The sequence below is a fragment of the Aedes albopictus genome, chromosome 3, assembly GCF_035046485.1.
Source record: "Aedes albopictus strain Foshan chromosome 3, AalbF5, whole genome shotgun sequence".
Taxonomy (NCBI): domain Eukaryota; kingdom Metazoa; phylum Arthropoda; class Insecta; order Diptera; family Culicidae; genus Aedes; species Aedes albopictus.
The window spans coordinates 413230534-413256785 of NC_085138.1; the positions used below are offsets into that span (position 1 = coordinate 413230534).

Here is a 26252-nt window from a genome sequence, read left to right on the forward strand (position 1 = left end):
TTCAAGGGAAATCCTTCCAGGATTTCGAGGGAAATCCTTCCAGGATTTCGAGGGAAATCCTTCCAGGATTTCGAGGGAAATCCTTCCAGGATTTCGAGGGAAATCCTTCCAGGATTTCGAGGGAAATCCTTCCAGGATTTCGAGGGAAATCCTTCCAGGATTTCGAGGGAAATCCTTCCAGGATTTCGAGGGAAATCCTTCCAGGATTTCGAGGGAAATCCTTCCAGGATTTCGAGGGAAATCCTTCCAGGATTTCGAGGGAAATCCTTCCAGGATTTCGAGGGAAATCCTTCCAGGATTTCGAGGGAAATCCTTCCAGGATTTCGAGGGAAATCCTTCCAGGATTTCGAGGGAAATCCTTCCAGGATTTCGAGGGAAATCCTTCCAGGTTTTCGAGGGAAATCCTTCTAGGATTTCGAGGGAAATCCTTCCAGGATTTCGAGAGAAATCCTTCCAGGATTTCGATGGAAATCCTTCCAGGATTTTGAGGAAAATCCTTCCAGAATTCCGAGGAAAATCCTTCCAGGCTTTCGAGGGAAATCCTTCCAGGATTTCGAGGGAAATCCTTCCAGGATTTCGAGGGAAATCCTTCCAGGATTTCGAGGGAAATCCTTCCAGGATTTCGAGGGAAATCCTTCCAGGATTTCGAGGGAAATCCTTCCAGGATTTCGAGGGAAATCCTTCCAGGATTTCGAGAGAAATCCTTCCAGGATTTTGAGGGAAATCCTTCCAGGATTTCGAGGGAAATCCTTCCAGGATTTCGAGGGAAATCCTTCCAGGATTTCGAAGGAAATTCTTCCAGAGGGAAATCCTTCCAGGATTTCAAGGGAAATCTTTCCAGGATTTCGAGGGAAATCCTCCAAGGATTTCGGTAGAAAGAAATTCTCCTAAGATATCGGCAGAAATCATTCAAGGATTTCGGCAGAAATCTTCCAACGATTTCAAGGGACATCCTTCCAGAATTTCGAGGGAAATCTTCTCTGATTTTCGAGGGAAATCCTCCAAGGGATTTCAAGAAACGTCCTCTACGGATTTCGGAGGGAATTCTCCATGAATTTTGAATGAAAACCTCAAAATGTATCGAATGAAATACATTGAAGATTCACCCTTGACAATACACCAGTGAGTTTTTGAATTGAAGATAGATGTTTTATGAATTCCTAATCTGTAGATCGCACAATATCATACCCCTAAATATTCATCAACGACACGACTGTCCCAATAATCTTAAAACACCAGGTGTTTGATGTTGTGCTAATCATAGGCAGACTCTTTGAATCACTCGATCTAACTCCGCCCCAAAAAGCAGCACGATCCACTCACAGGATCAGCTGCATGTCGCAATGGAAAACCACCATCACCAGAGCGCACTCTCCACGGGGAGTATTTCAAGGTTAACGCAATTTGATTAACAAATAGCACAGCTGTTCGCACCAGGACGGACACCTTCGGAGCCGGCCGGCCTCTGCCAGCCGAGTGTTATTAACGACGACACGTCTGTCCAGCACTCAGCAGTTCGTCCGGCCCGAGAAAGGTTATCTACTCTGCCTAGAAATTATGCATTCCCCATTGTGTTGGGAGAAAATTGAGTCGAATTGAATTACAATTTCCAATTTCCAGGGAGCTGCCGACTGCCGCCGTCCAAGCAAGCTAATCCGATCGGGCTATTGTGTTGGAATAAATTTCCATTTCGTCTGAAGGCGAGAACCTCCGCGGGCCGAAGCCGTGATTTACCTCGACTCGAGGAGGTTGATTTATCGACGACCACCGGTGTGGTGTGGAACCCGCTCCTGATGCACGGTAGAAGTGTAGGAGGTTGTTCGAATCGATTACGACTGTTTAAATAATGTCAATCGGAGAGTGTCAGACGACGTCTTGAAAGGGGAAAACACGATTCAATCACCTAGAGGAGGTGAGTCCTTTCTATACTACTTTATTTGGTTCAGAACAAGTGTTGCTCAACTGTGCGAAGAAAACGAGTTGAACGAATGAATCTTTGGCCTTTCATAATCTCCAAGCGGTGAGAAATAGAAATTCTAACCAAAAACCTACTGCCGTCCATCTTCGCGCCTTGGTGGAGAAAAATACTGAAATTATAATCCAATTATGCCGAAACGAGTGTGAAAATATATCTTCTGAAGTCGCTGCTCAAAAATAGCCTCTCTGAATCTGAATAACCGTCGCAGCGGATCCCCGTCTGGCTATTTATAAAAATGCGCGACGGTGACCAAGCCGCGACAGCAGACGACAGCCTCTCTCTCTCTACACTCTGACACTGCTACTGCTGCTGCTGGTCGTTGGATGTCGTCTGCCAGTAGCCACGTCTAGAATGCGACCACAGTGAGATAAACAACAAACAGCTGATGTCTGCGATTTGAGACTGCGAAACAACCTGGTAGGCGTTGATATGCACTAAAAAAAGGGGGTCACCGAATGGGTCTCGAACCCGCGTCACTGGCGCTGCATGGAGTGGCGCGTTTGTTATCACATCCATCAAGCCCAAATTTCTTCAAGCTCTCGAGCGCCGCCTTCGAACGCTAATCAAGATCCACTCGAAATCTATAAGTCATCAGACAAAAATCCAATCAACTGACTACCGTTTGCTGGTCGTCAAATACTTCTGACACGACGCCCAAATGACGTTCCTACAGAGCTCATATGATTATTATGTCAACACACAGAAGAAGAACGTGGACAGAGCGCTATGAGAAGGCGCTTCCTCCTCCCACGATTAGATACTACAATCGATTACTACACCACCACCGAACGAGCCAGCAGCGGCGGCGAGTATGCGGACGGACCGATTTCGGTCAGAACGACGACGACGACAGCAACGTCGCCGACGTATCGCAAATCGCCAAAAGTCACGCGACTTGTGGCACAATTGATGGTCAGCTGATTTGGCGCGACCGATGGCGATGGGTCTGTTGACTTGTCTGATTTCGATTTCGGATGATGAGTGGGATTCTTGACACCTTTCACACCACCACCTCCTCATCGTAGTATCACAGACGAAGCTGACATGGGTGTTGTGGCTGATCAATCTCGAAGAGCTATTGATGGTGATCTCCGATGACACTGATATTAGAGCCATGCATTGTTGGCTTACGATGAATGTCGATTCTACTACAATGTGTTAGAAGGACGTTGTACTGTACAAATATGGTAAGATGTACTTTACAAATAATTTTTAGTTCTTTTCCCTTATAAACCATACCAAATTTCCCTAGTTTTCACTCGAAATCCTTTAGAGATTTCCAACAAAACCTTTGAGGAAATACTCTTGAAAACCTCGAGAGATTTCTTTTAAAATCCTTTGAGGAATTCGCTTGAAACCCATGGAAGATTTCCCTCGAAATCCTTGGAGGATTTCCCTCGAAATCCTTGGAAGATTTCCCTCGAAATCCTTGGAGGATTTCCCTCGAAATCCTTAGAGGATTTCCCTCGAAATCCTTGGAGGATTTCCCTCGAAATCCTTGGAGGATTTCCCTCGAAATCCTTGGAGGATTTCCCTCGAAATCCTTGGAGGATTTCCCTCGAAATCCTTGGAGGATTTCCCTCGAAATCCTTGGAGGATTTCCCTCGAAATCCTTGGAGGATTTCCCTCGAAATCCTTGGAGGATTTCCCTCGAAATCCTTGGAGGATTTCCCTCGAAATCCTTGGAGGATTTCCCTCGAAATCCTTGGAGGATTTCCCTCGAAATCCTTGGAGGATTTCCCTCGAAATCCTTGGAAGATTTCCCTCGAAATCCTTGGAGGATTTCCCTCGAAATCCTTGGAGGATTTCCCTCGAAATCCTTGGAGGATTTCCCTCGAAATCCTAGGAGGATTTCCCTCGAAATCCTAGGAGGATTTCCCTCGAAATCCTAGGAGGATTTCCCTCGAAATCCTAGGAGGATTTCCCTCGAAATCCTTGGAGGATTTCCTCGAAATCCTTGGAGGATTTCCCTCGAAATCCTTGAAGGATTTCCCTCGAAATCCTTGGAGAATTTCCCTCGAAATCCTTGGAGAATTTCCCTCGAAATCCTTGGAGAATTTCCCTCGAAATCCTCGGAGGATTTCCCTCGAAATCCTCGGAGGATTTCCTTCGAAATCCTCGGAGGATTTCCTTCGAAATCCTCGGAGGATTTCCTTCGAAATCCTCGGAGGATTTCCTTCGAAATCCTCGGAGGATTTCCTTCGAAATCCTCGGAGGATTTCCTTCAAAATCCTCGGAGGATTTCCTTCGAAATCCTCGGAGGATTTCCTTCGAAATCCTCGGAGGATTTCCTTCGAAATCCTCGGAGGATTTCCTTCGAAACCCTCGGAGGATTTCCTTCGAAATCCTCGGAGGATTTCCTTCGAAATCCTCGGAGGATTTCCTTCGAAATCCTCGGAGGATTTCCTTCGAAATCCTCGGAGGATTTCCTTCGAAATCCTCGGAGGATTTCCTTCGAAATCCTCGGAGGATTTCCTTCGACATCCTCGGAGGATTTCCCTCGAAATCCTTGGAGGATTTTCCTCGAAATCCTTGGAGGATTTCCCTCGAAATCCTTGGAGGATTTCCCTCGAAATCCTTGGAGGATTTCCCTCGAAATCCTTGGAGGATTTCCCTCGAAATCCTTGGAGGATTTCCCTCGAAATCCTCGGAGGATTTCCTTCGAAATCCTCGGAGGATTTCCCTCGAAATCCTTGGAGGATTTCCCTCGAAATCCTTGGAGGATTTCCCTCGAAATCCTTGGAGGATTTCCCTCGAAATCCTTGGAGGATTTCCCTCGAAATCCTTGGAGGATTTCCCTCGAAATCCTTGGAGGATTTCCCTCGAAATCCTTGGAAGATTTCCCTCGAAATCCTTGGAGGATTTCCCTCGAAACCCTTGGAGGATTTCCCTCGAAATCCTTGAAGGATTTCCCTCGAAATCCTTGGAGGATTTCCCTCGAAATCCTTGGAGAATTTCCCTCGAAATCCTTGGAGAATTTCCCTCGAAATCCTTGGAGAATTTCCCTCGAAATCCTTGGAGGATTTCCCTCGAAATCCTTGAAGGATTTTCCTCGAAATCCTTGAAGGATTTCCCTCGAAATCCTTGGAGGATTTCCCTCGAAATCCTCGGAGGATTTCCCTCGAAATCCTCGGAGGATTTCCCTCGAAATCCTCGGAGGATTTCCCTCGAAATCCTCGGAGGATTTCCCTCGAAATCCTCGGAGGATTTCCCTCGAAATCCTCGGAGGATTTCCCTCGAAATCCTCGGAGGATTTCCCTCGAAATCCTCGGAGGATTTCCCTCGAAATCCTCGGAGGATTTCCCTCGAAATCCTCGGAGGATTTCCCTCGAAATCCTCGGAGGATTTCCCTCGAAATCCTCGGAGGATTTCCCTCGAAATCCTCGGAGGATTTCCCTCGAAATCCTCGGAGGATTTCCCTCGAAATCCTCGGAGGATTTCCCTCGAAATCCTCGGAGGATTTCCCTCGAAATCCTCGGAGGATTATCCTCGAAATCCTCGGAGGATTTCCCTCGAAATCCCCGGAGGATTTCCCTCGAAATCCTCGGAGGATTTCCCTCGAAATCCTCGGAGGATTTCCCTCGAAATCCTCGGAGGATTTCCCTTGAAATCCTCGGAGGATTTCCCTCGAAATCCTCGGAGGATTTCCCTCGAAATCCTCGGAGGATTTCCCTCGAAATCCTCGGAGGATTTCCCTCGAAATCCTCGGAGGATTTCCTTCGAAATCCTCGGAGGATTTCCCTCGAAATCCTCGGAGGATTTCCTTCGAAATCCTCGGAGGATTTCCCTCGAAATCCTCGGAGGATTTCCTTCGAAATCCTCGGAGGATTTCCCTCGAAATCCTCGGAGGATTTCCTTCGAAATCCTCGGAGGATTTCCTTCGAAATCCTCGGAGGATTTCCTTCGAAATCCTCGGAGGATTTCCTTCGAAATCCTCGGAGGATTTCCTTCGAAATCCTCGGAGGATTTCCTTCGAAATCCTCGGAGGATTTCCTTCGAAATCCTCGGAGGATTTCCTTCGAAATCCTCGGAGGATTTCCTTCGAAATCCTCGGAGGATTTCCTTCGAAATCCTCGGAGGATTTCCTTCGAAATCCTCGGAGGATTTCCTTCGAAATCCTCGGAGGATTTCCTTCGAAATCCTCGGAGGATTTCCTTCGAAATCCTCGGAGGATTTCCTTCGAAATCCTCGGAGGATTTCCTTCGACATCCTCGGAGAATTTCCTTCGAAATCCTTGGAGGATTTCCCTCGAAATCCTTGGAGGATTTCCCTCGAAATCCTTGGAGGATTTCCCTCGAAATCCTTGGAGGATTTCCCTCGAAATCCTTGGAGGATTTCCCTCGAAATCCTTGGAGGATTTCCCTCGAAATCCTTGGAGGATTTCCCTCGAAATCCTTGGAGGATTTCCCTCGAAATCCTTGGAGGATTTCCCTCGAAATCCTTGGAGGATTTCCCTCGAAATCCTTGGAGGATTTCCCTCGAAATCCTTGGAGGATTTCCCTCGAAATCCTTGGAGGATTTCCCTCGAAATCCATGGAGGATTTCCCTCGAAATCCTTGGAGGATTTCCCTTGAAATTCTTGGAGGATTTCCCTCGAAATCCTTGGAGGATTTCCCTCGAAATCCTTGGAGGATTTCCCTCGAAATCCTTGGAGGATTTCCCTCGAAATCCTTGGAGGATTTCCCTCGAAATTCTTGGAGGATATCCCTCGAAATTCTTGGAGGATTTCCCTCGAAATCCTTGGAGGATTTTCCTCGAAATCCTTGGAGGATTTCTCTCGAAATCTTTGGAGAATTTCTCTCGAAATCTTTGAAGAATTTCTATCGAAATCCTTGGAGAATTCGTCTTGAAATCCTTAGAGGATTTCTCTCAAAATCCTTGGAGGATTTCTCTCAAAATCCTTGGAGGATTTCTCTCGAAATCCTTGGAGGATTTCTCTCGAAATCCTTGGAGGATTTCTCTCGAAATCCTTGGAGGATTTCTCTCGAAATCCTTGGAGGATTTCTCTCGAAATCCTTGGAGGATTTCTCTCGAAATCCTTGGAGGATTTCTCTCGAAATCCTTGGAGGATTTCTCTCGAAATCCTTGGAGGATTTCCCTCGAAATCCTTGGAGGATTTCTCTCGAAATCCTTGGAGGATTTCTCTCGAAATCCTTGGAGGATTTCTCTAGAAATCCTTGGAGGATTTCTCTCGAAATCCTTGGAGGATTTCTCTCGAAATCCTTGGAGGATTTCTCTCGAAATCCTTGGAGGATTTCTCTCGAAATCCTTGGAGGATTTCTCTCGAAATCCTTGGAGGATTTCTCTCGAAATCCTTGGAGGATTTCCCTCGAAATCCTTGGAGGATTTCTCTCGAAATCCTTGGAGGATTTCTCTCGAATCCTCATTGGAGGATTTCCCTCGAAATCATTGGAGGATTTCCCACGAAGTTCTTGGAGGATATCTCTCGAAATCCTTAGAGGATTTCCCACGAAATCCTTGGATGATTTCCCACGAAGTTCTTGGAGGATTTCCCAAGATCCTCCATGGATTTCTAGAGGAATTCTCCAAGGACTTGAAGAGGAGTCCTGTCGAGGGAAATGCTCCAAAAATTTCAAAGGAAATCCTCCAATGATTTCGAGGAAAATCCTCTAAGGAATTCGAGAGCAATATTCCAGGGACTCTTAGAAGTCTTTCAAGGATTTCGAGGGAAATCCTTCATAGATGTCGAGGGAAATATTTCAAGAATTTCGAAGAATATCCTTTAAGGATTTCTCGGCAAATTCTTCAATAATTTGCAGGGAAATTCTCAGAGAATTTGCAGCGAAATCCTGGGAGGATTTCGAAGAAAACACTCCAAAGATTTCAAGGGAAGTGTTCCAAGAATTCCAGGGGAAATATTCCAATGATTTCAAAGGCAATGCTTCAAGATTTTCGAAGAAAATCCTCCAAGGATTTCTGTTGTTTTATGAACAATTACCCCTACTGTGAAAGAAGTTATTATACCTCCATCCTACAGAGTATCTCCTCCTTAGCACACCTCTGCACTAGGCTGCTCCACTCACCCCCGATCCATGGCCTGAACTGGATCGCATTGAGTCGAGCGGAGCAAACAAACAACCGCACATTTCACACGCCACGCATATGTCATTTTATTGTTACACATAGCTGATCTTTTTCACTCCCCGCCACGTCGGTCCCCTTTTACCACCACCATCACCACCACCACCACCACCATTCCGCCGATGCTTATCAACCCGATGAAATAGGCATCGTCATCGTGCGTTCGGTTCGTCCATTTCTCCGTTCAGTTGGTTGAGTTATGAATACACATATCGAAGTTGTTGTCGTCGTCGCCACATTCGAACGTTTCGAAATTGCTTCATCCGTACGTACAACTAGGGGAGAGCATTCCCGTCTTTGGTGCGACTCGTTTGCTTTCCCAGTTGGGAACCCGATTAGAAATTGGGTTTCTTAGGATCACTGGGTGGACGATACAGTTGAGGGTTGTTGACGAAAAGTTTTCTAACGGAATCCGGATAATAAAATAATATGTTTTTAACTGAGTAGATCTCCTTTTATCTATGACATTTCTTCATCAAAATCTGGATCATAGGGGGAATGGTAATTTTATCTTCAACAAGTCTTAATTGGCTGAGTATCATTCCAGTAATATTCCGTTTATAGTAACTTTATAGTAACTTCAAATGCGTTCCAAGCGAAGTTCTACATTTTACAACGATTCTCAATACTGTTGTACTACCATTCCTGGAATCTTCCGTCAATAGTTACTTTCTAAAAGTCCATCATTTGAAGACTTCAAGCCAATTATTCAGAAGGCACTTTTTTCGCGGGTCTCCATCAAAGAAGGCCGGGACTCCAAATGCCGAGAGCAAGTCAGAAAGAGACAAGTCGTGCGTTTGTTTGTGCGTTGGACGGCCGGCTTCCGGTCGAACTGCCTCTCCCTCAGCTCCCTCCATCTGCTATTCCACACGGAGTTCGCGCCTTTCTAGATGTGTAACTTCCCCCCGCTGCTGGCTGCCTCCGGTCCTCCGGCCCTGGTATGCACACGCGTGCACGTCATGCCAACCGAATATCATCAGCCCACCGAACGCACATTTTGTGCGTGTACCTATCGTCATAGTCGTCGCCAGCCAGCGTCCGCGCCCTTCCATCGCAGTATTGTCGTTCCTCGCCATAAAGCTTGCGCGCGCGTCCCTTCGCTCTTGGTCGGTGGAGAGAGATATGGCGAACTAACAGCAGCTACCGCCGCCTAATATGCGCTTTGTGTAATGGGTTTATTGTTATTGTTATCGACCGAACTCGAAGTGACGGCGCTGATGGCGATGGCGATTAGTCACGAATCGGGAACAGTGAAGTGTTTTGGTAAATGAAGTGTTTTGCGGTTGATTTCCTTTTCTTTTCGGCGCGGGGGATTACGTGTCATCTGGAGCGCGGGGTCTCGCCGAAGAGCTTAATTTTGAACGAACGATACTGGCAATTAGGGCCGTAAAGTAGTGATGGTTCAAATGTATAACGGGCTTTAACCGGAATCTGGACGAAACTTCTTGTCCTAATCTGGACAAAGTTCTCATTTAAGATCTGGACAACGTTCCCGATCAAAATCCGGACGATAAAACGATATGTTTTGAACGTCCTCTAATGAATAATGACATCACTGCATTTATCAGACACCTTGGTTCATAGAGTGAATTTTAAATATATCTTCAGAAAAATAATGAATCATTTCCAATAGCATCAACTTAATCAAAGTTATGTTCCAGTACTATTCCGCTAATGATAACTGTACAGCTTTGCGTTACCTTGCAATTCTATAATTGTACTATGTAAGAATCATAAATTCGTTTCTCATAATGATTGCATCGTTATAGCTACTATTCCAGTAATCTTCCGACAATAGTTACTGTTATGGGCAGTATGTCATAATCAAGTCTGGCAAAGACAAGCATGTAATGAAATAGTTATTCAAACCTAATTCAATGACATTACCCTGCAAAATCACTTCGAATGCTTGAAAGATTGCCCTCGGCATTTTTGGAGGATTTTCCTCGAAATCCTTGAAGAATTTCCCTCGAATTCTTTGAAGGATTTCCCTAGAAAACCTTGTCCCTCGAAATTCTTTATTTACTTCGAAATCCTTGAAGAATTTCCCCAGAAATGTTTAGAGGTTTCCCTCGAAGTCCTTGCAAGATTTCTTTAAAAATCCTTTGAGGATTTGCCTCGAAATTCTTGGGAAGATTTCCCTCAAAATCCTTGGGTGATTTCAATCGAAAGCCTTGGAGGATTTCCTTCGAAATCCTGATAGGTTTTTCTTCGAATTCCTTATGAGATTACCCCCGAAATCCATGGAAGATGTCCCACGAAATCCTTGGAAAAAAGGTATAACAGTTTTGCAAACATAACCATATCAGTTATATTCCTTTTAATGTAACTGTTAAACTTTGCGTCATATTGCCGCTCAATGATTGTAACACGATACAGACCTAAATCGGCACTTTTAAAATAATTCTCAATTCAATTAAAATACCATTCCAGCCATCTTCCACCTATGGTAACTACTCAAAGTCGTATCTTCCCACCTTGCAATGACTGTCAAACGATTAAATAGTATTTCACCAGTTCCAAAATGACATCATTTTAAAGTACCGCAGTAATTTGTTGCATACCACAATGTTTCCCGGTACAAATTGGGCAGGTCCATTTACTACATGCTGAGTCGTATTCACCGTCGGATACGATTCAGCCTAAAGTACATTTAAGGTACTATCGTCATGGCGGCGACGACGACAACAACGCCAACGATGATGGATGGACAATATTCACACCATGCCGCGCCGTCGCTCGACCGGAGCCCGTCCCGTCGAGGTCATCCAACCTAACCTAAATTGCTTATCTTTCCGTTGTCGTCCCTACCTCGCTGCCTGCTCTCCATCCGGAGCGGGCTAGCGTAGGTGTAGTCGTAGTCGTTGTCTTTGCCGGTCGATCTGAATCAAAACAAATCAACAGGTTAACGCTTCTCTCGTAAAAGTCGGCCGCCTCTGCAACCGTAGTCGTCTTTGGAGGTGGCGGATCAACCAACAACCGGGGGAACCATATCCGAACAACCGGAGAACTGAATGAATGAATCGAGCCAAGTCGGGCCAAGCCAAGCCGCCCGCCGCCACCACCGGCTTGGGTTGATGAATGGATGTGTAAAATCTACGGATCTACGTTGCTGCAATTGTCATTCATAAGCGCGCGCGGATGCCTTAATTGGGAGCGCGCGGAATCTACACCACGGTGGTGGAGTCGGTTCTTTTCGCGGGTGGATTGATGTTTTTTGCTTATAGTAAGGTGTACACTGAGGAAAATTCTCGCTTCCGTATCACAAGAAATCTCGAGCAGATTTTTTTCATATTTAATTAGGTTTTTAAGAAAATTATTTTTTATGTGTCCTCTCATATTAGAACATTCCTATAAACCCCCATCCAACTTCTACATGAAAATTTCACTCAGTGCATCGAAAACTGATGATGGCTAGCAGCAGGCAGGCAGCATACATTTATAGTAACGATTTTCCACGTCTAGAAACCGTCACCGACGACGACGGCGATGGGTTTCGACGATGGCGTCATCGTTGTCAAATCACCCACGCGCGCGCCCGGTCACCACCAACTGTGCGAATAATTGCTGACGCCACTGCCGCCTACCAACGCAAACGCAAACGCAACGCAATGTAGAAACGAATGAACCAACTGTCACGCCGCTGCTGCTACTGCACATCAAGTGAGATCACTTGCCATTTCCTTCCTGCTTCAATTACGGTTGTTGTTACACTCTGGTCTTTGCTCTACAAAGACTTTGGAACAAGGCGGGATTTCATCACTATAAATGATACGGTAGAGAAAAGACGCCAGAAGAAGCTCAGTGTATAGAATTCGGCGAAAATAGGTTGGCGACATCCTTCTTTTTTTCGCTAACTGCAAAAACGTACTAACTCCGATCTCTCCCATAATGATTGAATTTATGATCTATAACCATAAGAGTTATTGTTGGATGATAAGGTCATAGGTTAGAAACACGTTCTCTGAATCTGTCATGAAGGTAAAATGCTAAACTTATCTTCTGAAAAACAATTCATGTAATTCAACCGCAAAATGGCTCCATCGAGTGTTCTATCACATAACCATTTGCCCTATATTACACTTACGGTAACCGCTACAAAAGTTCAGCCTATTGGACGCAGTGGCTTAATTTTTGGGAGAAAAAAAAAACGCCACAAGGAATCCAGTGGAATGCTAACGAGGATTCAAACGGAATCCCGACGTAGATTCCAACAGAATTAAGGATTTAGCAGAATGCTGATGAGGATTCCAGAGGCATCCTGATGAGGATTTTGGAGGAAATCCTCCAAAGATTTCAGAGGAAATCCTCTAAGGAGATCGGAGGAAATCCTCCAGTGAGTTCGAAGTAAATTCTTCCCAAATTTCGAAGAAAATCCTCCACGGATTTCGAAGGAAAACCTCGCAGGATTTCGAAGGAAATCCTCGCAGGATTTCGAGGGAAATCCTCGCAGGATTTCGAGGGAAATCCTCGCAGGATTTCGAGGGAAATCCTCGCAGGATTTCGAGGGAAATCCTCGCAGGATTTCGAGGGAAATCCTCGCAGGATTTCGAGGGAAATCCTCGCAGGATTTCGAGGGAAATCCTCGCAGGATTTCGAGGGAAATCCTCGCAGGATTTCGAGGGAAATCCTCGCAGGATTTCGAGGGGAATCCTCGCAGGATTTTGAGGGGAATCCTCGCAGGATTTCGAAGGAAATCCTCCAAGGATTTCGAAGGAAATCCTCCAAGGATTTCGAAGGAAATCCTCCAAGGATTTCGAAGGAAATCCTCCAAGGATTTCGAAGGAAATTCTCCAAGGATTTCGAAGGAAATCCTCCAAGGATTTCGAAGGAAATCCTCCAAGGATTTCGAAGGAAATCCTCCAAGGATTTCGAAGGAAATCCTCCAAGGATTTCGAAGGAAATCCTCCAAGGATTTCGAAGGAAATCCTCCAAGGATTTCGAAGGAAATCCTCCATGGATTTCGAAGGAAATCCTCCAAGGATTTCGAAGGAAATCCTCCAAGGATTTCGAAGGAAATCCTCCAAGGATTTCGAAGGAAATCCTCCAAGGATTTCGAAGGAAATCCTCCAAGGATTTCGAAGGAAATCCTCCAAGGATTTCGAAGGAAATCCTCCAAGGATTTCGAAGGAAATTCTCCAAGGATTTCGAAGGAAATCCTCCAAGGATTTCGAAGGAAATCCTCCAAGGATTTCGAAGGAAATCTTCCAAGGATTTCGAAGGAAATCCTCCAAGGATTTCGAAGGAAATCCTCCAAGGATTTCGAAGGAAATTCTCCAAGGATTTCGAAGGAAACCCTTCCAGGATTTCGAAGGAAATCCTTCCAGGATTTCGAAGGAAATCCTTCCGGGATTTCGAAGGAAATCCTTCCGGGATTTCGAAGGAAATCCTTCCGGGATTTCGAAGGAAATCCTTCCGGGATTTCGAAGGAAATCCTTCCGGGATTTCGAAGGAAATCCTTCCGGGATTTCGAAGGAAATCCTTCCGGGATTTCGAAGGAAATCCTTCCGGGATTTCGAAGGAAATCCTTCCGGGATTTCGAAGGAAATCCTTCCGGGATTTCGAAGGAAATCCTTCCGGGATTTCGAAGGAAATCCTTCCGGGATTTCGAAGGAAATCCTTCCGGGATTTCGAAGGAAATCCTTCCGGGATTTCGAAGGAAATCCTTCCGGGATTTCGAAGGAAATCCTTCCGGGATTTCGAAGGAAATCCTTCCGGGATTTCGAAGGAAATCCTTCCGGGATTTCGAAGGAAATCCTTCCGGGATTTCGAAGGAAATCCTTCCGGGATTTCGAAGGAAATCCTTCCGGGATTTCGAAGGAAATCCTTCCGGGATTTCGAAGGAAATCCTTCCGGGATTTCGAAGGAAATCCTTCCGGGATTTCGAAGGAAATCCTTCCGGGATTTCGAAGGAAATCCTTCCGGGATTTCGAAGGAAATCCTTCCGGGATTTCGAAGGAAATCCTTCCGGGATTTCGAAGGAAATCCTTCCGGGATTTCGAAGGAAATCCTTCCGGGATTTCGAAGGAAATCCTTCCGGGATTTCGAAGGAAATCCTTCCGGGATTTCGAAGGAAATCCTTCCGGGATTTCGAAGGAAATCCTTCCGGGATTTCGAAGGAAATCCTTCCGGGATTTCGAAGGAAATCCTTCCGGGATTTCGAAGGAAATCCTTCCGGGATTTCGAAGGAAATCCTTCCGGGATTTCGAAGGAAATCCTTCCAGGAGTTCGAAGGAAATCCTTCCGGGATTTCGAAGGAAATCCTTCCGGGAGTTCGAAGGAAATCCTTCCGGGATTTCGAAGGAAATCCTTCCGGGATTTCGAAGGAAATCCTTCCGGGATTTCGAAGGAAATCCTTCCGGGATTTCGAAGGAAATCCTTCCGGGATTTCGAAGGAAATCCTTCCGGGATTTCGAAGGAAATCCTTCCGGGATTTCGAAGGAAATCCTTCCGGGATTTCGAAGGAAATCCTTCCGGGATTTCGAAGGAAATCCTTCCGGGATTTCGAAGGAAATCCTTCCGGGATTTCGAAGGAAATCCTTCCGGGATTTCGAAGGAAATCCTTCCGGGATTTCGAAAGAAATCCTTCCGGGATTTCGAAGGAAATCCTTCCGGGATTTCGAAGGAAATCCTTCCGGGATTTCGAAGGAAATCCTTCCGGGATTTCGAAGGAAATCCTTCCGGGATTTCGAAGGAAATCCTTCCGGGATTTCGAAGGAAATCCTTCCGGGATTTCGAAGGAAATCCTTCCGGGATTTCGAAGGAAATCCTTCCGGGATTTCGAAGGAAATCCTTCCGGGATTTCGAAGGAAATCCTTCCGGGATTTCGAAGGAAATCCTTCCGGGATTTCGAAGGAAATCCTTCCGGGATTTCGAAGGAAATCCTTCCGGGATTTCGAAGGAAATCCTTCCGAGATTTCGAAGGAAATCCTTCCGGGATTTCGAAGGAAATCCTTCCGGGATTTCGAAGGAAATCCTTCCGGGATTTCGAAGGAAATCCTTCCGGGATTTCGAAGGAAATCCTTCCAGGATTCCGAAGGAAATCCTTCCGGGATTTCAAAGGAAATCCTTCCGGGATTTCGAAGGAAATCCTTCCGGGATTTCGAAGGAAATCCTTCCGGGATTTCGAAGGAAATCCTTCCGGGATTTCGAAGAAAATCCTTCCGGGATTTCGAAGGAAATCCTTCCGGGATTTCGAAGGAAATCCTTCCGGGATTTCGAAGGAAATCCTTCCGGGATTTCGAAGGAAATCCTTCCGGGATTTCGAAGGAAATCCTTCCGGGATTTCGAAGGAAATCCTTCCGGGATTTCGAAGGAAATCCTTCCGGGATTTCGAAGGAAATCCTTCCGGGATTTCGAAGGAAATCCTTCCGGGATTTCGAAGGAAATCCTTCCGGGATTTCGAAGGAAATCCTTCCGGGATTTCGAAGGAAATCCTTCCGGGATTTCGAAGGAAATCCTTCCGGGATTTCGAAGGAAATCCTTCCGGGATTTCGAAGGAAATCCTTCCAGGATTTCGAAGGAAATCCTTCCAGGATTTCGAAGGAAATCCTTCCGGGATTTCGAAGGAAATCCTTCCAGGATTTCGAAGGAAATCCTTCCAGGATTTCGAAGGAAATCCTTCCAGGATTTCGAAGGAAATCCTTCCAGGATTTCGAAGGAAATCCTTCCAGGATTTCGAAGGAAATCCTTCCAGGATTTCGAAGCAAATCCTTCCAGGATTTCGAAGGAAATCCTTCCAGGATTTCGAAGGAAATCCTTCCAGGATTTCGAAGGAAATCCTTCCAGGATTTCGAAGGAAATCCTTCCAGGATTTCGAAGGAAATCCTTCCAGGATTTCGAAGGAAATCCTTCCAGGATTTCGAAGGAAATCCTTCCAGGATTTCGAAGGAAATCCTTCCAGGATTTCGAAGGAAATCCTTCCAGGATTTCGAAGGAAATCCTTCCAGGATTTCGAAGGAAATCCTTCCAGGATTTCGAAGGAAATCCTTCCAGGATTTCGAAGGAAATCCTTCCAGGATTTCGAAGGAAATCCTTCCAGGATTTCGAAGGAAATCCTTCCAGGATTTCGAAGCAAATCCTTCGAGGGTTCCGAAGCAAATCTTTCCAGGATTTCGAAGCAAATCCTTCCAGGATTTCGAAGCAAATCCTTCCAGGATTTCGAAGCAAATCCTTCCAGGATTTCGAAGCAAATCCTCCGAGGATTTCGAAGCAAATCCTTCCAGGATTTCGAAGCAAATCCTTCCAGGATTTCGAAGTAATTCCTTCCAGGATTTCGAAGCAACTCCTTCCAGGATTTCGAAGCAAATCCTTCCAGGATTTCGAAGGAAATCCTTCCAGGATTTCGAGGATTCCAACGGAATCCTTACGAGCATTCCAAAGGAATCCTGACAATGATTCTAACGAAATTCTAACGAGGGTTCTAACGGAAACCTAACGAGGATTTTAACGGAATCTTGACGAGGATTCCAACGGAATCCTGACGAGAATTTCAAAGGAATCCTGACAGTGATTCTAACGAAATTCTAACGAGGATTCTAAAGGAAACCTAACGAGGATTTTAACGGAATCCTAACGAGGATTCCATCGGAATCCTGACGAGGATTACATCGTAGTATTGACGAGGATTCCATCGTTATTTTGACGAGGATTCCATCGGAATTCTGACGAGGATTTCATCGGAGTCTTGATTAGGATTGAATCTTGATAAGGGTTGAATCTTGATAAAGATTTTAATAAAATCCTGACGAGGATTCAACGAAATCCTGATGAGGATTTTAACGAAATTTGGGGAGAACTTTAACGAAACCCTGCGGAGCACGCTAAGAAGGACACCAAGAGAATCCTGTTAATACAACGAAACATTGACGAGTATTTCTTCTGTATAGTGGCAAGATACGCAAATTAAGGAGCTAACTATAACCGGTATGGTTGACTTACGTTCCATTAGTAAGACAATCAAAACGAGTTGGGTTTAGTCAAGACTCGTGTCTTAGTTTAGTTACAAGCTCTTGTGATCAGAAATACAGGTATGTTCCGTTTTTGTCACTATCCGTTTTAATCACTATCCGTTTTTGTCACTATCCGATTTCGTCAACATTTCATTCCGTTTTTGTCAACACTAAATTTTTTGTCAAATTTGTTCCCTCGATCACGAGTTATTTAAAGTTTAACATTAATCTTGAGGCAATGCACCGATGAATGAAATTGAAACAACTACCAATGATGACATAGAAGACGTATACGCCACAGTAGCTTTCAACACATTTCAAAATCAGCTATAAATAATGATAATTCATGCTTTCTCTCAAGCATAATTTTACTTCTTATTTGAAAATGAGAAAAATTAAACCAATTAAAGCTTCCTTCTGAAGATCTTTCTTCTCATTTCTTCTTCTTCTTATTATTCTTCTTCTTCTGGAACTGGACTGCCACTTCAAGTGTTCTTCGAGAACTTAAACAGTTTAGGGCTTTCTTTGCGTGTCCTTGCCTGAATATTTACACTACAATGTTTTTTACAAGACTTTTTTTTAGTAAAATAAATTTCACGTGATTTTGTACACGTTTTCTTTAGGGACGAACCAGCCAAGGGCTGAAAGTCTCTTAAATGAAGACAAATCAATCAATCAACGTTTTCTTGAAATTATGCGATGTGTTGAATTCTTCTCTCCTGGTCGCTATTTCTTTCCGACGGGGCTCAAACTTCTACCAGAGATCTCTCTTGTCATCCTTGATACTCTGTCCAAATTTTCCAGATCAAAACAGCTATATCTATTAGCCTAACAGGAGATTACTATAGAATTTTATCCGAGATTTCATCTTTCGTTTGCTCCAAAAATGCAATTTTGATTTTCTTCAGTAATTCCTACTAGCGATTCTTGTATTCCTCCAGATTCTTCAATGGATTTCTTCTGAGAAATCGTCAGGAAATAATTCAGAAGCTCCTTTAAGTTAAGTAGGAGTTAAATCTTTCAGAAATAAGTTTCTCAAAGAAGCAGGAGTCTATGTAGGATCTTGGAAACCATTTCTCCAGCAACTCCTGAAGGATTCCAAGAATAAACAAATTCCCAAAAATTCCTACAGAAATCCCTTTAATTCTGGAAGTATCCCTCAAGGAACAATTGGATGATTTCTTGAAAGAATTTATACAGGATTCCTAGAAGGAATTTCTCAAGGATTCCCACAAGGAACTTCTGATGGATCCTCAGGAATAACTCCCCGGAGATTTCTATACAGAACATCATCCCTGAAGAAACTTCTGGGGATTTTGGGTAAGAACTCCTGGAAGATTACTAGACTAAACATCTGGGAGATTTCCAGAAAACGCAGTAAAAAATCGGGGATAATTATTTTTGCAATATTATTTTTATTAACCAGTTTTTCAGCCCAAGACTGGTTCATCTAGTAATCATGAGGAAATAACAAAGATGAAAGATAGAATCGTATTGGAAAATCTCTGAAAGTTCCAGTAGGTGTAAGTGTTTCTACTGTGCATAAATACCAATACAAAGTCAAAAAATATCATAAGAAAATCTTTAAAGAATCCAAGACAGAACTTCTGATGAAATTCTAGAAAAAAACTGTTGAAGGAATCCCAGAAAGAACCCCTGGAGAAATATCAGGAAAAAACCTGGAAGGATTTTAGAAAGCAGTCTTGGAAGAATTCCCGTAGGAAATTTTGAAGAAACGGAGAAACTCCTGAACTAGGACCTAGTTGGCCTAGGTCCTAGTTCAGGAGTTTCTCCGTTTCTTCTCCCAGAATGATTTTCTTAGCCCACCTTGTGCATTAGGGCCATTCCAGACCCAAATCGTACACAACGTCAGCGAGCTGTTCCCAACATGATGCAAAAGTATGGTTAATAAATTCCAATTCCTGGTGGAATATTTGAAGGGATCCCCAAAGAAACTCCAGGAGAAATTTAAAAAGAGACATCTAGGTTGAACCGAGAAGAAATTTCTGAAGAAATCATAAGAGGCAGAACCTCTTTTCTCTTAAAATTCTTAGGGGCCGTCCATAAATGACGTAGCATTTTAGGAGAGAGGGGGGAGCCTCTGCTTATGCTACGAACCATGTTTTAGGTATGGGAAAATAGGCTACGAGGGGGAGCGGGTGTCAAGAATCGTCTAAAATATGCTACGTCATTTATGGACAACATTTATCGAATTCCTAAAGATAAACAAGCGGCATGGTACAAGGTAACCTACAAGAATTTTGGAGGAACTTCTTGGAGAATCCAATATTCTGGAGAAAATACAAGTGATTGCTTAGAAAATTTCCTGAAGATTTTCTAAAAGTATCCTAGTGAATCCTAAAAGTATCCTAGTGAAGCGAATTAAACACGGTAGGCTGCGGTGGGCTGAGCACGTAGCTCGTATGCCGAAGGAACGACAAGCTATAACCATATTCAGCAGAGAACCAGGTAGGAGCCGTCGGCTTCGAGGCAGGCCGCGCACACGGTGGCTTTTTGCAGTTGAGGAGGACCTAAGGGCTCTAAACTTTGAGGGTGACTGGAAGCGATTGGACCAGGGCCGAGACTGGTGGAGGCGAATGTTTCATTCGGCGTAGACTCACCGCTAGGAGTTGTAGCCAATGAATTATCAAGTAGTATCCTAGTTGAAACTTTCAAAGGAATCTGTTAAGATGGTGGTGGAAACCTCTTGTCGACGTCACAGTCAGAAAACTGTAATTTGAACTGTGCAAACAAGATGTGCTAAAAGACATCAAAAACAATTAAATTTCATTATAAACTGCATATTTTTACTTTTGGAATGTGTTCTACAGGAAATCGTCCAATTTGTATAAAAATGTTGCAAAATATTTTGTCAAAGAAAATTATTCCGTTTTTATCACTATTCCGTTTTTGTCAACTGAAAATCGCGGACCGTGTTGATAAAAACGGAACATACCTGTATAATGATTGGTCTCACAATATTGGTACAGTTCAATAACTATACCTGCTAAAGTTTTCTGATAATAATGTTTAATGATTTATAAAAGAAATGACCATTTTCGGCATGGTTGGAATTTCAATTACCACAATTGCTAGAGAAAAACATATTTCAACTAATTAGGACTGAAAGTTGCATCAGTTTGAAATTTCCTGTTATGGTTACCGTATGATCCAAAGTGATTAAGCACGATTTGCAGCTCAGAACACTAAAGAAGACCGCGTAAAAATTCCATCCATTAGCACAGCTCAAAACATCCCGACTTCGGAAAAGTACCAATCCGAATGCGGGCTTCTCTCGCCTGCTCGTCACTCGACCGTGGAAATTTCCACAACCATTCTTCATTTTCTGCAAGCTTGCAGCCAGCCAGCGCCTTCGGAACAAATCGCCATCCATCGCCGCATCCGCATTGGCATTTGGTTGCGCTCTCTAAATTTAGCGCCTCTGGCGGAGCTATTTTTGGAATCAGCCAGCGACGATAACGACGCCGACGAAGACGAAAACGCCAACGTACCCTACAATACCGTACTAACTGCGTACGTTATTCCTGTTTTCAGTCAATGAAGTTTTCGGGAGGGGAAGAGAGAGGAGAATTAGGGATGGGGAAAGGGTGGTATCATTCCTACCCTACCGCCGCTGCCGGGCAATGGGCGACGATGATGTTTATTTGCATTACTCGCTGGCTAAATTTAGGCGTCGTTGCTGCTGATGTATTGGAAAATTTGTTTCACGCAATACTTGAGACTGGACTTCTAATTGATTGTGTAAATAGTGGACGTCTGCGTCACTGATTACGTTGGAGATGGTCTGATTCACAGAAATCATCGGCGAATCAAATTGGAACAAAATATTGCAAGTTACCGTTATGTTAACGAAAGTTAGGAGTAACTCAATGTTGACTATTTGGGATATGGTTATTTACCATTAATGAATCACTTTGAAAAAAAAACAAACGCACCTTAAATCTGAGTCATATGATTATGGTAAACTCAAATGACTGGGTCAACTATAGCTCAAATCATCGTAACTATATGTGTATTGTTGAAGGCTCATGATTGAAAATTCGATGACTATAGACCGTTTGAATTATGTTCATAAACCAATAAACTTTTATTGAAATTATTTTGAAATGTATGATAAACAATAAACATAATAGTAGTGCACATAACGAATCTTGTTTTTTCATGAGCAATTTCCTATAATACTATTAAGAACTTTATACCAAACAATCCACTTTTCGTGATTCTGTCAATGAAGCTGCACAATAAACTATCTACCGGCAATAACGATATGTGTTATAGTTATGTCATGGTTACGATTGAATAAACCAACATAGCATTCAGATATTGAAATAATATTGAAATAATTAAGAAGTTGCGCGATCGCACAATACTTCAACTGTATGATACCACATATGGTAAGCCAATGATAACACCAGAATTTATTCTATTTTCTCAAAGCATTCCCCACCAGTTGCACACATCAGTCGTAAAAATTGCCCAAACGCCACCCCGTAAAATTGCCCAAAACAGAACGCAACAACGTCGAGCCGAACAACCATTGCGTAATAAATCATTTGCGTGTACTCGCGGGGGGAATTGTCGGCGAACGGCTGGACAGGCGCCCACAACGCAGCTAGGTGAGCAGCAAATCCGCGAAGGAAACCCCCCAAATGCCGCGTCCGTTGCGGACAATTCGCGATACGCGAGCCTCCCATAATGGGATTACGGGAGGCGCTTTCGCAATCGCTTCCCCTCCGTTATTCCACCCCGGGGGTGATAGGTGGCGCCCAACACTGGCTCCATGTTTGGTGACAGACAGACAGACAACTACAACAGGTACTGGGTACGTACGGAACGGATATTGCGGTTGTTGTGGTGCTTACCTTTATATAGTTGTTCGTTCCGGGCACGGTCAGTGCCTTCCAGTCGATGGTGTTGGCGAAGCACAGTTTCGGGTTCTTTTCGATCCGAACGCCTCCGCGGGTGATGTCCATCAGCGAAATTAGGCCGATTTCCTGAGAAATAGATAGAAAGAACGATTAAGGTAATGGTAATGTTACAATTATGAGTAAAACCGGAACTTTTAAAGGATTACAAAAGGAACATTTGAACAAATTTCTTTAGAGAAAAATCCCATTAAAATACACATTAAAACATTTTTTTGCAGACAAACATTCATAACTATAACACATATGGTTTAAACCATATAAGAAAATGTTATGGAAAACATCTACATTAACAGAGAACCTAGACGAGGATTCCGAGAGAATCATGACGAGGGCTTTACTATAATCCTAACGAAGATGTCAACACAATTTTAACCAGGATTTAAACGGAATCCTGACGTGGATATTAAGAGAATTCTGACAAGGACTTGAAGGCAATTCAGACGAAGATCCCAACAGAACCTGACGAGGATTCCAGGGGATTCCTGACAAGGGCCAAGGGAAACCTGACGAGGATTCTAATGAAAAATCCTGATGACAATTTCTACAGACATCTGACGAGAATTCACAGAATTTCATCGAATTTCGACAAATCCTGAAGAAGATACCAACGGAATCAGCATGAGGATTCCAGCGGAATCCTTACGTGGATTCCAACAAGCATCCAACGGAATCGTGATGAGGATTCCAATGGGATTCTAACGTAATCACGACCAAGATTCCAACAAAATTCTGACGAGGAACAGAATCCTAACAAAGAATCTAACGGAATCGAGACGAGAAATCCAACGGTATTGCGACGAAAAATCCGAAGGAATTTTGACAAGAATTCCGAGGGAATGCTGACGAGGATTCCGAAGAACTTCTGAAAAGGATTCCGAAGGACTCCTGAAGAGGATTCCGTGGGAATCCTGAAAAGCATTCCAACGCAATCCTGTAAAGGTTTCCAAGAGAATTTTGACTAGGATTCTAAGGGTATCCTGAAGAGGATACCGAGGGAATCCTAAAAAGGATTCGATCGGGATCCTGACGATGATTCAAAAAGAATACTGACAAAGATTCCAAGGAAATCCTGACGGAGGAAACATGACTAAGGTTCTGAAGAAATCCTGTCGAGGATTCCAAAGACATCCCGTCGAGAACTCCAAGAAAATCCTGACGAGGATATCAAAGGAATCCTAACGAGGTTTGTCACGGAGTCCTGACGAGAAATCTGAGGGAATCCTAACGAGAATTCTGACGGAATCCTGCCGAGGATTCTGAAGGAAACTTGACGAGGATTCTGAAGGAATCCTGACGAGGATTCTGATGGAATCCTGTCGAGGACTCCGGGGGAATCCTGACGAAAATTCCAAAGGAAACCTGACGAGCGTTCTGAGGAAATCATGACGAGGATACTGAGAGAATCCTGACAAGGATTCCAACTGAATCTTGACGAGGATTCTGAGGGAATCCTGACGAGTATTCTTAGGGAATATTGACCAAGATACCGAGGGAATCCTGACAATCCTGTCCGGGATGCCAAGAGAATCCTGTCTAAAATTTCAAGGGAATCCTGTCCGAGATTCCAAGAAAATCCTGTCCGAGATTCCAAGGGAATCCTGTCTTAGATTCCCAGGGAATCCTGTCCGGGATTCCAAGGTAGTCTTGACCAGGGTTCCAACGCAATCCTGACTAGAATTTCAAAGGAAATCTGACGAAGATTTCAAGGGAATACTGGCGAGAATTCCAACGGACTTCTAACGAAGATTAGATTCCATACCGACGAGGATTCCAACGCAATCCTGAAACGGAGTTCTGACGAGGATTCCAACGGGGTTCTGACGAGGATTGCAACGGAGCCCCAAGAGAATCCTGACGAGGATTCCAAGGGAATCCTGACGAAGATTCCAAGGGAATCCTGACGAGGATTCCAAGGGAACCCTGACGAGGATTCCAAGGGAAACCTGACGAGGATTCCAAGGGAATCCTGACGAGGATTCCAAGGGAATCCTGACGAGGATTCCAAGGGAATCCTGACGAGGATTCCAAGGGAATCCTGACGAGGATTCCAGGGGAATCCTGACGAGGATTCCAAAAGAATCCTGACGAGGATTCCAAAAGAATCCTGACGAGGATTCCAAGCGAATCCTGACGAGGATTCCAAGAGAATCCTGACGAGGATTCCAAGGGAATCCTGACGAGGATTCCAAGGGAATCCTGACGAGGATTCCAAGGGAATCCTGACGAGGATTCCAAGGGAATCCTGACGAGGATTCCAAGGGAATCCTGACGAGGATTCCAAGGGAATCCTGACGAGGATTCCAAGGGAATCCTGACGAGGATTCCAAGGGAATCCTGACGAGGATTCCAAGGGAATCCTGAAGAGGATTCCAAGGGAATCCTGACGAGGATTCCAAGGGAATCCTGACGAGGATTCCAAGGGAATCCTGACGAGGATTCCAAGGGAATCCTGACGAGGATTCCAAGGGAATCCTGACGAGGATTCCAAGGGAATCCTGACGAGGATTCCAAGGGAATCCTGACGAGGATTCCAAGGGAATCCTGACGAGGAGTCCAAGGGAATCCTGACGAGGATTCCAAGGGAATCCTGACGAGGATTCCAAGGGAATCCTGACGAGGATTCCAAGGGAATCCTGACGAGGATTCCAAGGGAATCCTGACGAGGATTCCAAGGGAATCCTGACGAGGATTCCAAGGGAATCCTGACGAGGATTCCAAGGGAATCCTGACGAGGATTCCAAGGGAATCCTGACGAGGATTCCAAGGGAATCCTGACGAGGATTCCAAGGGATTCCTGACGAGGATTCCAAGGGAATCCTGTCCGGGATTCCAAGGGAATCTTGTCCGAGATTCCAAGGGAATCCTGTCCGAGATTCCAAGGGTCCTGTTCAGGATTCCAAGGGAATTCTGTTCAGGATTCCAAGGGAATCCTGTCCAGGATTAAAAAGAATCCTGACGAGGATTCCAACAAAATCATTATAAGGATTCCAAGGAAATCCTGACGAGGATTCCAAAGAAATTCTGACGAAGATTTCAAGGAAATCCTGACGAGGATTCCAAGGGAATCCTGACGAGGATTCCAAGGGAATCCTGTCCGGGATTCCAAGGGAATCCTGTCCGGGATTCCAAAGGAATCCTGTCCGGGATTCCAAGGGAATCCTGTCCGGGATTCCAAGGAAATCCTGTCCGGGATTCCAAGGAAATCCTGTCCGGGATTCCAAGGGAATCCTGTCCGAGAATCCAAGGGAATCCTGTCCGAGATTCCAAGGGAATCCTGTCCGAGATTCCAAGGGAATCCTATCAGGGATTCCAAGGGAATCCTATCCGGGATTCCAAGGGTCCTGTTCAGGATTCCAAGGGAATCCTGTCCGGGATTCCAAAAGAATCCTGTTCGGGATTCCAAGGGAATCCTGTCCGGGATTCCAAGGGAATCCAGTCCGGGATTCCAAGGGAATCCAGTCCGGGATTCCAAGGGAATCCTGTCCGGGATTCCAAGGGAATCCTGTCCGGGATTCCAAGGGAATCCTGTCCGGGATTCCAAGGGAATCCAGTCCGGGATTCCAAGGGTCCTGTTCAGAATTCCAAGGGAATCCTGTCCGGGATTCCAAAAGAATCCTGTCCGGGATTCCAAGGGAATCCTGTCCTGGATTCCAAGGGAATCCAGTCCGGGATTCCAAGGGAATCCTGTCCGAGATTCCAAGGGAATCCTGTCCGAGATTCCAAGGGAATCCTGTCCGAGATTCCAAGGGAATCCTGTCCGGGATTCCAAGGGAATCCTATCCGGGATTCCAAGGGAATCCTGTCCGGGATTCCAAGGGAATCCTGTCCGGAATTCCTAGGGAATCCTGTCCGGGATTCCAAGGGAATCCTGACCGGGATTCCAAGGGAATCCTGACCGGGATTAAAAAGAATCCTGATGAGAATTCCGAGGAAATCCTGACGAGGATTCCAACAAAATCCTTATGAGGATTTCAAGGAAATTCTGACGAGGATTCCAAGGAAATCCTGACGATGATTCCAAGAAAACCCTGACGATGATTCCAAGAGAATCCTGTCCGGGATTCCAAGGGAATCCTGTGCGGGATTCCAAGGGAATCCAGTCCGGGAGTCCAAGGGAATCCTGTCCGGGATTCCAAGGGAATCCAGTCCGGGATTCCAAGGAAATCCTGACCGGGATTCCAAGGAAATCCTGACCGGGATTCCAAGGAAATCCTGACCGGGATTCCAAGGGAATCCTGACCGGGATTCCAAGGGAATCCTGACCGGGATTCC

At 44.7% G+C, this 26252-nt stretch overlaps 1 protein-coding gene across 3 annotated transcripts in view; it reads right to left on the reverse strand.

The window, feature by feature from the left end:
* The window catches only part of LOC109621320 (insulin-like receptor), a 216496-nt gene that overhangs the window by 134316 nt on the left and 55928 nt on the right, over positions 1-26252 (reverse strand). For all 3 annotated transcript variants that reach the window (XM_029875643.2, XM_062856295.1, XM_029875644.2), the window contains exon 4: positions 21915-22046. In XM_029875643.2, coding sequence (XP_029731503.2) covers positions 21915-22046 — 132 coding nt within the window. The remainder of the gene's footprint in view (positions 1-21914; positions 22047-26252) is intronic.